Below are 13682 nucleotides of genomic sequence, written 5' to 3' on the forward strand. Positions count from 1 at the left end.
CCACAGTTCTTTGATCGCCCTTGAGGTTGTGTCGCTGGTTTTGCTGCTGCAAGTCTTGCGACACTCAGGTGAAGAGATGGGAGGAGCCATCAACAGATCACCCCCTTGTGGTGAGTTGGTTTCCGATGGTGGGGGAGGATACCGGTCAGATCTAGCAGATCCAAACGTAATGTGAGGGTCTGCTGGGAATGTCTGGTAGAGTCCCCTGTCAGGAGGAGTTTCATCTCCCACCTCCGGCAGAGCTACAACCACGTCCCGAGGGAGATAGGGGAAATTGAGTCCTGCTCCAGAGGCAGCTGACAGTTACCGGCAGGCCAAGCCGTATGCGGCCTGGGTGGCTGCTGAGGCAAAAACTCAACCGTGGGAGAACCATGGAGGATGACTTCCGGTGGGCGTCGGAGATATTCTGGTCCACCATCTGGCGGCTCAGGAAGGGGAGGCAGTGCTCCGTCAACACTGTGTACAGTGGGATCGGGGCACTGCTGACCTTAGGTCGAGACGTTAATTGGTGGGAGGAATACTTCAGAGACCTCCTCAACCCCGCTGAAACACCTTCCAATGAGGAAACAGAGCCAGGGGACGCACCTATTTCCGGGGCTGAAGTTGCTGAAGCAGTCAAAAAGCCCTTCAGTAGCGGGGCCCCGGGGATGGATGGGGTCTGCCCTGGGTTCCTCAAGGCTCTGGATGCTGTAGGGCTGTCCTGGCTGACATGCCTCTGCTGATACGCCTCTGCTGCATGGATGTCGGGGACAGTGCTGCTGGACTGGTAGACAGAGGTGGTGATCCCCCTTTTTAAAAAGGGGGATCGGAGGGTGTGCTCACACTCCTCAGCCTCCCTGGTAAGGTCTATTCAGCAAGTGCTGGAGAAAAGGTTCTGCTGGGTAGTTGAACCTGGGATCCAGGAGGAGCAGTGTGGTTTTCATACTGGCCGTGGATCTGTGGACCAGCTCTATACCCTCAGGGGGGCATGGAAGTTTGCCCAACCAGTCAAATCCGAGACCATGGTGCTCAACCAAAATCAGGTAGCGTTCCCATTCCATGTTGGGGAAGAGGTCTTGTCCCAAGTGGAGGAGTCCAAGTACCTTGGGGTCTTGTTCCCAAGTGAGGAGAGGATGGAGCAGGAGATCAACGGGCAGATTGGTGCGGGGTCTGCAGTAATGCGGAATCTGAACTGGTCTGTCGTGGTGAAGAAGGAGCTGAGCCAGAAGGCGAAGCGTTCAATTTACCGGTCGATCTACGTTCCCAATCTCACCTACGGTCACGAGCTGTGGGTAGTGACCGAAAGAACAAGATCACGTATACAAGAGGCCGAAATGAGTTTTCTCCGCAGGGTGGCCGGACTCTCCTTTAGAGATAGGGTGAGAAGTTCGGTCATCCGGGAGGAGCTCAGTGGAGAGTCACTGCTCCTCAGCATAGAGAAGAGATGAGGTGGCTCGGGCATCTGGTCAGGATGCCTCCTGGATGCCTCCCGGGGGAGGTATTCCAGGCAGGTCCATCCGGGAGGAGACCACAGGGAAGACCCAGGACACATTGGAGAGACTATGTCTCCAGGCTGGCCTGGGAATGCATTGGGCTCCCCCAAGAGGAGCTGGACCATGTGGCAGGGAAAAGGGAGGTCTGGGCTTCACTGATATGGCTGCTGCCCCCACAACCCAACTCCAGATAAGCGGGGGAAGATGGATGGAAAGATGGATGGATGGATGGACCTTAGTTGAAAATATAATATATTGGTTAGTATTCGGTTTATCAATAGTACCCAGTAAGGCGGCACTGTGAAAGGTGATTAGCGTTTCTGCCTCACAGCACAAGGGCCCTTGGTGAGATTCCCACATCGGAAAGAGGTTTGCATGTTTTCTTCATGTCTGTGTGGGTTTCCTCCGGGTTCCTCCCACTGTCCAAAAACATGCAGGAGGTTAATATGAATAAATTGGAAAAATTTCCCAGATGTGTGAATGATATGTGAATCTCTGTATGTGGCTCTGCTATCAACTGGCAACCGGTCCGAGGCGTACCCCACCTCTCGATAAGAGACAACTGGGATGAGCTCCAGCATCCCCGCAACCCTAAGTGCAGGAAAAGAGGTTGATAATGGCTGGATGGATGGATGGATGAGTACCCAGGCTACCCAGGACATCCCCATTTCTAACCAACAAAGATAAGATTAGAAAAGAGAAGAGAAGAGAAGATAAGATAAGATAAGATAAGATAAGATAAGAACAACTTTATTAATCCCGAAGGAAATTGTTGTGCCAGAGTTACAGAAAATATAACAGTAATAAATAATAAAAAGAAAAGGCGGAATTAGAAATAAAATAAACCATAAACTATAAAGTGTCTCAGTGAAACTATAAAGTAATCACAATTCACCTCCACACCCAGCCCCCCTTCTCTTAAAGCTCAAAAGATTGTTGTAGGAATCACTACAATATATGTCAGGGCCTCCAAGTTTCACTTGCAACATCTATTTATGCACCTTAATAATATGTTTTCATCAAAATCTAATCGTCTGTACCAAGTATGGAGGAGGCAGACAATTACATTGGCAGAATTATATAGCAAAATTTGTACATTCTTCAAAATGAAAAAAGACAGAAAGTGCTCTCCTATGTGTGTTGTTCTTTACAATGCCTGATTTAGTCACATGACTCCATCTGCAGAGCAGATTTTCCAGACTTACAGGGACACACCACTGTTTTTTGCTGTCAAGTTGAACCACTCTTCCCTTCCCTCTGTGAATAGTTTAAGGTAAATATTTGTAACCAATGACGTAGTAATCACCCCCGGTGATTAGGGCTGCTGGCACAGAGCCGTTCAAGAAAACAGCCGTCCCTGCTCCCTCCTCCTTCCAATCCTCCATCTCTCCTCTTTCCTCCTTTTCTTTACGCAATCAACCTCCCACTCTCTCTATTCTGCTGGCTCATTTTTCTGTCTTGCTCTCTGTGTCCTGTTGGTCCGTTTTCCTTCAGTGCACTTATAGCCCTGCTCTTTGGCACTCCCTCACTGCCACCTTCTCATCTTCTCATTCTCTTCCGTTTTTGCTTTATCTCTCTGCCCTGCCTCTCTCATTCCACACTCACTGTCTTTTCTTTCTTGCTCAGTCTTGTCTCTCTCTCTCCCTCTCTCTTTCTCTCTCTCTTTTCTTTCACGCTCTCTTCCAGGCAGCGTGCCAGCCTGTCTTCCCTGGTGCAAAGCCAACTCCTCTCCTCCACTTTGCCTCCTCCTCCTCCCAGGACTCCTTCCCTCCCCTTCTCCCTTAGCCCCCTTGCCTCTGATTGATGGCCCCTCTATTCTGGAAGGAAAGGCAGAGAAACTGGGAAGGGGAGAGCAAAAAAAGAAAGGAAAAGGGGAACAACATGTACACACAAGGGCAAAATATAAACACACACACACTCACACGCACGCACGCACGCACACACATACACACACATGCAACTAAATACACAAGTACAGTTGCAGAAATTCAAAGGCATACACACAAAAAGCAGACTATGTGCACATACAGATGAACACAAAGCAACAGGGGCACACTGAAAACCAATCCAAACAGAAAAGAAAAGAGCACACATACAAAGAGCTGTGTACAGAGCAAGCAGAGCCTCACAGCATGGGAACAACAAGAGTGTGCGCACACACACACACACACACACACACGCACTTATTCAACCATCAGAGCAGAACCAGTAGAAGCAGCAGAAGGTGCAGGAGTATCATTTAGAAAGGAAAATAATAAAAAAAAACAATAGAGAGGGGACAACGAGAGAGCAAGAGATGATGATGGTTAAGATTTGTGTGCCCTTCATAGCTCAACTTTACGTTTTATTTTTGCCTATTTGGCTCCAGAAAAGAGATCCATTTATGTTCCCACAGCATACAGAATAGTTGTGAACACAGGCAAACACATGCTTGAAAAAAAAAACACATATATAGGGCATCTGATAGTTATATCCAATTAATTCCATCACAGCTGGGATTGTAATTTTACAAACATGTACTTCTCTCGCTCTCTGGCTATATCATCCACCAAGCTATTAACCAGACTCGGACTGTGCCACCTCACCAGCTTGCATTGACAGGGTGGTTTGGTGCAAAACTAACTTCTCCGGCAATAAAACCAGACAAAGAGTTGCCAGAGATCTGAAGATGTTGATGCACACAAATAAAGTTGTAACATGCTACTGAATAATGTGCTATCATGAACCAAAGTTTTATCTGTGTCATGGAAGCACTGGAGTTCCCGTGTGGTGAAGGACAACAGGTCCACCTGAAGGATCACCTTGTTTCATCTTGAAATATATGTCATTGTTTCATTCAATGAGAGAAATGAGCAATGGAAACAGCATTGCTATATTTTTTTTTACGATGTTGTATTTTCAACTATGTCCCTGATGCCTTCACTATCATTTATACCTCACAGCAATCATGAGGAACAAAGAAAATGCTAGTCAAGTTAAGAAATCAACATATAATATGGCTTATGTAATCCAACAGTATACCACAACATTATGGGGGGTAAGGGGTTGCTTTCCTTCTGGTTATCCTAGCAATGTGTTTTTTGATTAAAAGTGTCATAAGATCTTATCTTATTTATTCAACTAATTTAGAGACAGTTCAAATGAAGGCTTGAGTTTCCATTACCACTGAGGGAAATATGAAATCTATGAATCTTTCAAATATACCAATGAAAAGGAATTCCAACTCTGAGCCATGGGCACGGGACAGGAAGAACGAGACCCATGATAAAGGCCCGACACTTATAGGCTTTAAGATTATCAACCATGCTGCCTGGTCAAACTGGAGCTTCTTTGTCCTGAGTGAGCGATTTAACCACAAATATGTAGTAGACTTAATATAGCAAACAACAAGCCATGACCTGCTTGTAACTTATAAGCCTTATGAAATGTTAACAAGAAAATTCATTTACATCAAATTCAATCACAGTTGCAATCTGTACTCAGCTCTTTGACTACTTTCTCTTGCTCGAATAATTCATGAACTTTTCATAAATATGATCCACACGTCACAAGAAAAAAAAGCAATGGCCATGGACTAAAGAAATCGGCATGAAAAATCTTTCATTATCGCATAGGTTTATGTGCATTCATTTTTGTTCTGTTGTTTTGAAATAAAAAAAAAAGCTGCAATCCATACAGCACGCACCCTTTCTCAAAGTAAGTATCTGAAGTTTCCCGTCCAAATGATGCTCGATTGTTTGCATGTGTTTATGAATTGTAATACTGCATTGAAATAACACATAGCAGATTTTGTTTTATCTGCTGACACTTATTAATATATTTTGCAAATCCAGGCAATGAGTTTGGACTGATCCAAACAGTGGTCACAAGCTTCTAAATGCTGCTAGAGTCACAAATACACACAAACACAAATACTCAGATAAGCCAATAAAGTCTAGTGCTACTCTGTGCTCCTTTGCCATGGAGACAAAGTCATTGTGGTAAAAGGTTTAGTTTACTGGGATTTTAATTATTGTTGTCCGTCTCTTCATAATTGTCTTCCCTCTTTTGATTATTTTTCTTCCCTCTGAACCTATTTTATATCACTCTTAAAGGGCTATATCACTCTATTCTACTGTCTATGTGTCATTATTCACAAATGAGCTCTGAGAGAGAGAAAGGGAAAAACATCAAAGCTGTGTACTCACTCACACAAACACACACACACACACACACACACACACACACACAGACACACACACACAAGCACAAACAAACAAACACACACGACGCAGATGCTACAACATTTACAAAGAGGGAACTACATACACCACTGATCACAGGAAGTGCAAATAAATGCCATAAACAGCCATACACATTCATTCGACCTCTGCAAAGGCTATTCAAGTTGACCCAAATATACAGGCCTGTGTTAGTCTTGCCTTCTAAATATAATGAGTTAAAGATTAAAAAAACAATACATAAACTGTGATGACAGTAGAAATGAGCGAGACAAGATGAGGGAGAGGGGACGGAAAAACAGACTGAAAATGAAAAGGTGGAATAATAGAGGAGAAAAAAACCTATAATGGCTCACTCTCAAGCCGAAAATGAAGACATTGCTTACTCACACTCTCTCTCCTAAAAGAGAAGAGGATTCAGGTCACAACTTTGACCTAATAAACCAAGACATGCATGAAGACCTCTATGACTAAATAGGCGCACATACACACGCATGCATGCACACATGTAAGCACACACGCATTTTCGACTTTTTTTTAAATGAAAACAGGCAGAAGTTCCACTGTGTGATCTTCCTCTTGTGCCTGTTCTCTTCTTAGTCTTCTTCAGTCTCTTTCATTTCAATTTGTTCCTTTTTTTTCCATGCACATCACTTCATGTCTCTTTTTCCCTTTAAAATAAAAAAAAGTTCCAGAAAACTGCAAAATGCTGTGCATTACCAGCAATACCATTGTTTAGAATATAACAGGAACTATCACATAAAAAGTGTGCAAAGAGCGATTCGGCTTTTCGCAGTTACAACACACAAACTCCCACACTTGGCCTCATGTTGTGGTGAAATCAAAGAGGGGAGCAGGAAGGAAGGACAGCCAGCTGCTTCATCTGTCCTCAGGAGTCCACACGGGAAACAGTCTGGCTGCCGAACATCCTGACTATCAAACACAGCTTCCTGTAATATCCTGCCTGTTCTTTGGACCATGCCGACTCTGCACAGAATTCTGATACAGTATGTAAAGACCGTATCCTGCAAGATTATGCATTTCAAACTATTACTGAAATGTAGCTTTTATGGCCATGAGGTTTGCATAATAATTACTTATGCAGTATGTTTTACATATTCAGCCATAAATACAGCTTTTATATATTGGTCCTATTACTGGAGTTAGTTACTAACTAGGAGTGACCCATCCCGCTCAAGGACAATATAACAAAAAGAAATCTTTCAGCAAAGTGACGGTTTCTCAAACATTTAAATAGTGGATATTTAAAAATGTTTTACCATGGGAGGCAAAAGACTGACACATTCTTCTTATAAAGGATGACATTTCACGATATTCATTCGTCAGATTGGATTTCTAATCCAATGTAATGTGAAAGGTCAAATGACATGAGCTGTCGCACTTGCATCGCCTGACAAAAAGGGAGGAAATGGGCACAGCAGATTTTCATTAATGTACAGTCGAGTGATGTACATTTTGTATTATCAACAATTTCCCTTTTCTTTGATCTCATTCAAGTTAACTTCTATTCTGACACAGTAGAAATTTAACTGATATGGCTTAAACCTATCTTGTATAAAATCAAATCTACAAATTATGTACATTGAAATACTCTTAGAAATAGCAACGTAAAAATACTATATATTTGAAAAATGAAATACAAGTTGTATTTGTGATTTGTGAGACTTAAGATAAGATAAACTTAAATTAGTGCTGAGTAGGACACAGTCATGTTTTGTTTTAGATTCTTTTCTTAGTTTCCCCCTGTATTAGAAAAATGTGTGCATGCTTAGCAAGTATTGTGATTTACTGAGGACCTAAAGTGTTTTTTTTGTTTGTTTTTTAATAAAATAAACCCCCCACAAGGTTATAGATGCTTTCAAGCACTCTCATTTCTCAGCTGCTGCTACTTTATGAGGCTACTAAAATGTGAACAGATTATGCAGCAGTACATCCCAAACATCAGTTAATTATCATGCAAATACAAATTCAATTTCACAATCCAATTTAAGTATGAATACATACCTTTAACACGGAAATGTGCACAGTTTTAACGCATTTACCCAATTAAGTAAATTTAATATTAAAGAAGGTATTGCCAATGAAATGTATAATCATTTTTGAGTTCATGTATGATAGATGTCTGTGGAGGTTCTCAGTCATCCAGGAAATCTGAAAACCTGAAATCAAAACATTACGGAACAACCCATTTTCTTGATTGGTACCTTTCCTTAATTTGCTTGTGATAAAGGAAATATCCTGTTCAATTGTGGGTTTTACTTTCTCACAATTTTCACATTTTCCACAGCTGTACTGCTATCAGGCAACAGCCCTCCGGCTGCATCAACAATGCCTTTTCTTTTTAGCTTTCAACATCCTACCGCATTAGTAACATCACTCCACTCACTTCACACCTGATGGAACACTCACATCTACATCCTTGTACCTGGAAGCTGCCTGACACCATGAGCAAACAATATACGTGAAGATTACAATTAGGACATTGTAAGGAATACAGGTAATGACTACCAAAGCCCCAGAAGTGCTTTGGCATTGAATACAACCACATCCAGCAGTGTAAAGTCCTTATAGCTGATCTATCTCCTCACTGAATAGCAGCACAGTATACATATGGGGTGATGATGAAAGTGAATCAAGTGAGATAATGTGATGGTAATTGGGTGTGGATGTGTGTGCGTGCTCATGTGCGTGCGCGAGACAGAGAGATTGCATGTGTGTCCCGGGCATCTTGGAGAAAGATGGAGGAGATGTTATCTGTCCCGTGCCTTCATATAGCTCTGATACGATCGCTTGGAAAAAAAAAGACGGAGAGGAGAAGCAGGAAGAGGGAAGGAAATTGAGAGGAAACAAGAAAGGATCAAATGGTAAAAGGAAAGTGAGGTTGTGGAAGATAAAGAGCAAGTGTGAAATTTAAGGAGTGAAGGAGAGAAGGGGAGCTGAACAAAGCACAAGAGAGTCAAAGGGAGGGTAGAAGGCACAAGATGACTGTTACAGCTCAATTAATGCCAGGACATGAGATGGTCCTGCCACTGATAATGACAGAGCAAGAGCAGGAGAAGGAGACTGGGAGGGAAGGCAATGGCAGCAAATCTCAGCAGGATGTTAGGGGGAAGGTGCCAAGGGGAAGAGGGGAAGAGGGGGTGGAGGAGATGAGGACGAGAGGAAATAAGAGGAGATAGTGTTAAATCAATTCATGATTCACGATTTCTCAATGCAGCTGAAAGCGCCCTTCTTCCTTGATGTCTCTTGATCTCCCTCTTTCTCCGCCAGCATCCCTGTGATCCTGACCGCAGGATAGGTGGTCGATAATGGATGGATGGATCTATGATCATCTATCCCTTTTCCTCATTTCTAAAGCAACTTTTTCTACTTTTCATCTCTTCACTATATCCTGAAATCGTTACAGGCTCTGATTTAATACCCATTTTTTAACAAAATGTTGTGCGAGCATGTAAATACAAAATATGTAAATCCATTTGGTCTGCATTTATAAAACATTTTTATTTTTACTCTTTTTATGCGGGCGTGTACGAAGGCATCTATGTGAGTGTGCTGGTGTGAGAATCGTGTGTGTGTGTGTGTGTGTGTGAGCGCCTCAGTCATACAGTGTCCTTCAGGTTGTAGCATGTTGGACAGAAATTCCCTATTCTCTTTGTACTCTAAATGTTTTTGATTTAGAAAAAAATATCTCTGTCTGGTAGTTGGGTCTTGTTGCCATGGCTTTTTGTCCCATACTATACAAGCAAAAATATATTTTGCTAACGGATATCCTTTTATTGCCATAAAATAACTTTTTCACTTATTTTTTTCCAATTTCAATTTTCAAGCAATTTTCTGTACCTTACAATTTGGTTGACAGTCAACTGGTGTTTGGAAAGCGGTAAGACTGGTGACCAGATACAGTATCTGAGTGAAGGAGTTCATCTCGGTAACACCACAGGAGGGTTTTATCAGGACTCAGGATTGAAGGCGATACATATTTGTTTTAATTTTGAAAATGTTAGCATCCAGGTTCACCCTGGTCTTGTCACCAATCCATCACAAGGCTAGTTTTTTTTTTCACCTTCTAAATCATCTTCCATTATTTTTTCCAATAAAATGAATAATGAACATGAGGCCGGTCGATACAACCTGCCTCACGATATAATAGCCTAATACATTCCATAACAGGCTAAAATACATGAAATGTATCTTTTGCCTTGTTCTCTAAGAGGCTACATTTGATTTATGACAAAGAGCTGTCCTTTGACATAACTCCTCTCTATTGTCCACATTTATACAGTATTTTTACATGTTGAGATATGTGCAGTATGATGGTTTCAGTAGTGGATTTGTGCAGTTGAAGAGCTGACTATTTGCCTTACTGAAGGTCTAGTCACTCACATCCACTTCTATACACATCCTTTTTCTCACATATGTTCTTTTTTTCTTCCAGTTGCACACACATGTACTTTTAGAAAAATGTCAATTTTACCTTTCTTCCTTCATATTCCCCTGACTCACTCCACTCATATCTCCCCTCACTGCTTCCTGACACCCCCCCCCCCTTCACCCCCTTTATTTATTTCTCTCTTTTATTCCCATTCATCTGAGTCTAACTTTTTCGGTCTGCTGTCACCTTCTGCACTTATCCCTTCTTCCCCTCTCTCCTTTCCCCTCTTCGGTCTCCCCGTCGCCCCCTCCTTCTTCCATCTCTCAGAGGTGCAGCCAGCACTACAGTCCATTTCTCTCATTGGTGACAAGAGTTGACAGTCCGACTCTGCCCTCACTTTCATTCTCTTTCCAGGCCTCCCCTCACTTCTCCCATTCCATCTATCCACCTTCCTTGGTAAAATGTTCTCTGCTTGCAATGACAGTAGTAATATTCTGCTTCCTGCTTCATAGTCCGTCTCATGACCATATTTAATAGCACTGAGTGTTTTAGTGGAATATTAAAATTTAAATTATCCTCCTAACTGCAACTCCAGATGAAGATAAAAAGCTGATTTGTTTACTAATTCAGTGCTTGCAGTGAGGTAATATTTTTCAAATATTTCAGATCCCAGTTGGGGAATAATTAAGACCTATTTCATCTTGTTTTATAATTACCAATGATAAGAGGTTGATTAAAGCATCGGTTAACGTAAAATAGGAAAGCAATTCCCTTCCACACAAATTTGAAAAACAGTGAGAGACCAGTTTTGATCACAAGAGGGCTTTCACTGTATTTCAACAAGAGTTTTAAATTAATCCACATTTCCAGAGCTCTGTCCTTTTTGGTTTTTAGGTCTTACTCTCTCAATTTGCCTGTTCGTCTCTTTCCACCTGAATGCTCTGTCAATATTTGTGCTGCTGCAGGGTTTGGGAATCAATAAACCCCATCTATCAGGGAGTTTCAGTGAGAGCTTGAGTCCTATATTTTAATAGTACAACAATTCTTACATAAATTCCCCTTGAGGTTTCCAGTTTTCAAATGTTGTTCATGTTTTGGATAAAAAACTTGAATTGGGATTTGGAAGGAACAATTTAGGCTCTTGACATTTGTCTTGTTTTGACATCCGAAGCCATTGTGTTTCTTCTACTGGACATGTGCCGACCGAACATTACCCTCCATGTCACAGCTAGTGTTATGTAATGTTAAATGGTGTCTGTTTTACATAGAATACAGTATTAAAAGTCTTTAATAAGCAAAAAATATAAATTCTCTGCACTCCAACTATTTGGACAAAACCCACTGTTTGATATTTCTGTGCTGCAAATACCTTGAGTGTGAAATGACACAATGATTATGAGGTAAAAGTGCATTAAGTGAGTTCAGGAGCTTTAATTTGCCAGTGTTTTCACAGGATTTTTCAAACAATGAGCTGGTTTCTTAGCCCACATGTCAGACATGTTGAGACCTCACTGTTAGGGAAAAAAAAAAACCCTCCATTAAATCCCCTCTTGTCTTCCAAGATACTCAACATCAGCACCGGGGGGCAAGTATTCTTGATGGTGGAAAAAGGTATGCCATAGGGCACTGAGAAAAAGAGGAATAAGCAGCAGTTTGACAACAAACTTCACAGTTGTCTGAGAGTTGGAAAGCTCTTGATACGTTTCCCCTCACTATGGACTGTTTTGCACATCCTTAGTGCTCCCAACCAGAAATTAATATTTTCGGTCAATCTAATGAACAAGGGTTAATAATGCTCTAGAAAAAGAATCTGATTCATGACACAACCTGGTAGTTGACATTTTTTAAAAGTGTACTGGGCTAATTACCTTCATTTTTTCATTCTTTTTTTTGTGGACATGGTAAAAACAAGGAGTCTCAAACAAATATATGAAAGAGATGACAACCACCAGCAGTTAAAAGCACCGAAGCCGGGAGTAATATATATAGTTGGTTTGTTCATCAAAAGTTCTATAGAACTTTTTATATCATAAATATTTCAGTAATCTGCAAGTACTGAATAATCAGTCCACTGCAGTATGATAAAATACCCCATGGGGTATTGATGTCTCTTTAAGAAGCACTGTTTCTGCCTGAGAAAACAAACCTCCTGCTCAACATCTCTAAATTCAAGATCACCTGACTAAATAAGAATAAATGCAAAGTAGGTACAATTTAACTCCACTGAACTCATATTTGGCCTCAGCATCCCTTTCAGAAAACCAGAGGGGGGCCCAGCTGGCTTGAAGTTAAGAATGTTAAGTGGCCTTGTACTGGCCTCAGTAATGATATTTATTAGCTGAATTGTTCTATAATGCTCATAAATGCTTATTTTCTCAATAATCATATACTGCCATCTCAGGATTTCGTTCAGCTGTCAATGCAAGCATGCAGTTTAACACACTTCTTTGAAAACACAAATTTCATACATACCCAGCAAAAACCAGATACGAGAGATTTGGTTTAGTCTTTCCAATCCACATGCGCTAACTTGTTTGTTTTTGTTTATAAGGAATGTTATTTATTTCTAGCTTTTAAACTCAATGCCAGGAAAAAATACAGGAACGTATATTTTAGTTCTTTCTAAATACAGACAAGTGCAGCAGTGGGCTAACAGCAAGTGAATCCAGCCAAGATAAGAAACCTGCTTCATTTTACTGAATTCTTGGGCCACAGTTTGATCGATCAATTGAATTGCTAGATCAATGTATTTGTTTGAGTAAATATTCAAGGATTAAAAATTTAACTTACTTAGGTTACTTAAAACAGTCTAATTGTAGCGATGACGCATTAATGTGGCTGACACAAATTTCAAAAGTATACTTTTCAAGTGCAGGTGTTTTACTGGAGTTCATGTTTTCCATTGGTCATTCTAAAATATTTCTCTAATTTATGGATGGATAAGCAAAGGGTCTTTTATGAAAGTACCAAAAATGGTAAGTTACGTTAAATAAAAAAACACCTACACAAAATACAATGCTTGAGTGTGTAAAATTCCGCTTCTCTCGCCTACACAATAAATGCAACTTCTAACTGCAAAATGCAACACACATAGACAATGTATCTCTCGCTCGCTCTTCCACACAAAGACACACACATAAACCCACAAAACCCCACAAACACAGTTGCTCTTACCTGTTTGTGCATCTCAATGTTGAGCCCGTAAGACATTTCATAGTACTGCAGAGAGAAGCACAAATGACGATAGGTCATTAGAAATGTTTACAAAGCTCACATTAATATTCAGTCTTTCTCTCTGTCTACCACTGAACATCTGTTGCTCCATAAAGCTGCATATGCTACTGTTTTTCAGTGAAATTAATGACAGAAGAGTGAGAAGATGGGGAAGATAGAAAGTGTGTGCAGACCTGTAAAGAAACATTACAAAAATGAGACTGTTAACATTGTATTCTTGACTATTGGCTTCATATTGATATATTTTTTTTAATAGAATTTAACAATGGTACCATGTGATCCATATCTTTGTAGCTTGGTATAACTTGCAAGGACTTTAGCTGTGATTATATGTCTAAGTTGGAAAGTGAACATTGATTGCTA

At 40.9% G+C, this 13682-nt stretch overlaps 1 protein-coding gene across 4 annotated transcripts in view; it reads right to left on the minus strand.

Annotated features, from left to right (window-relative positions):
* The window catches only part of tle2b (TLE family member 2, transcriptional corepressor b), an 85080-nt gene that overhangs the window by 34510 nt on the left and 36888 nt on the right, over positions 1–13682 (minus strand). For all 4 annotated transcript variants that reach the window (XM_086162465.1, XM_086162464.1, XM_086162463.1 and 1 more), the window contains exon 4: positions 13260–13304. In XM_086162465.1, the coding sequence (XP_086018591.1) occupies positions 13260–13304 (45 nt within the window). The remainder of the gene's footprint in view (positions 1–13259; positions 13305–13682) is intronic.

The sequence above is a fragment of the Fistularia commersonii genome, chromosome 16, assembly GCF_037954325.1.
Source record: "Fistularia commersonii isolate RoL2024-O1a breed Wild chromosome 16, RoL_Fcom_v1.0, whole genome shotgun sequence".
NCBI lineage: Eukaryota > Metazoa > Chordata > Actinopteri > Syngnathiformes > Fistulariidae > Fistularia > Fistularia commersonii.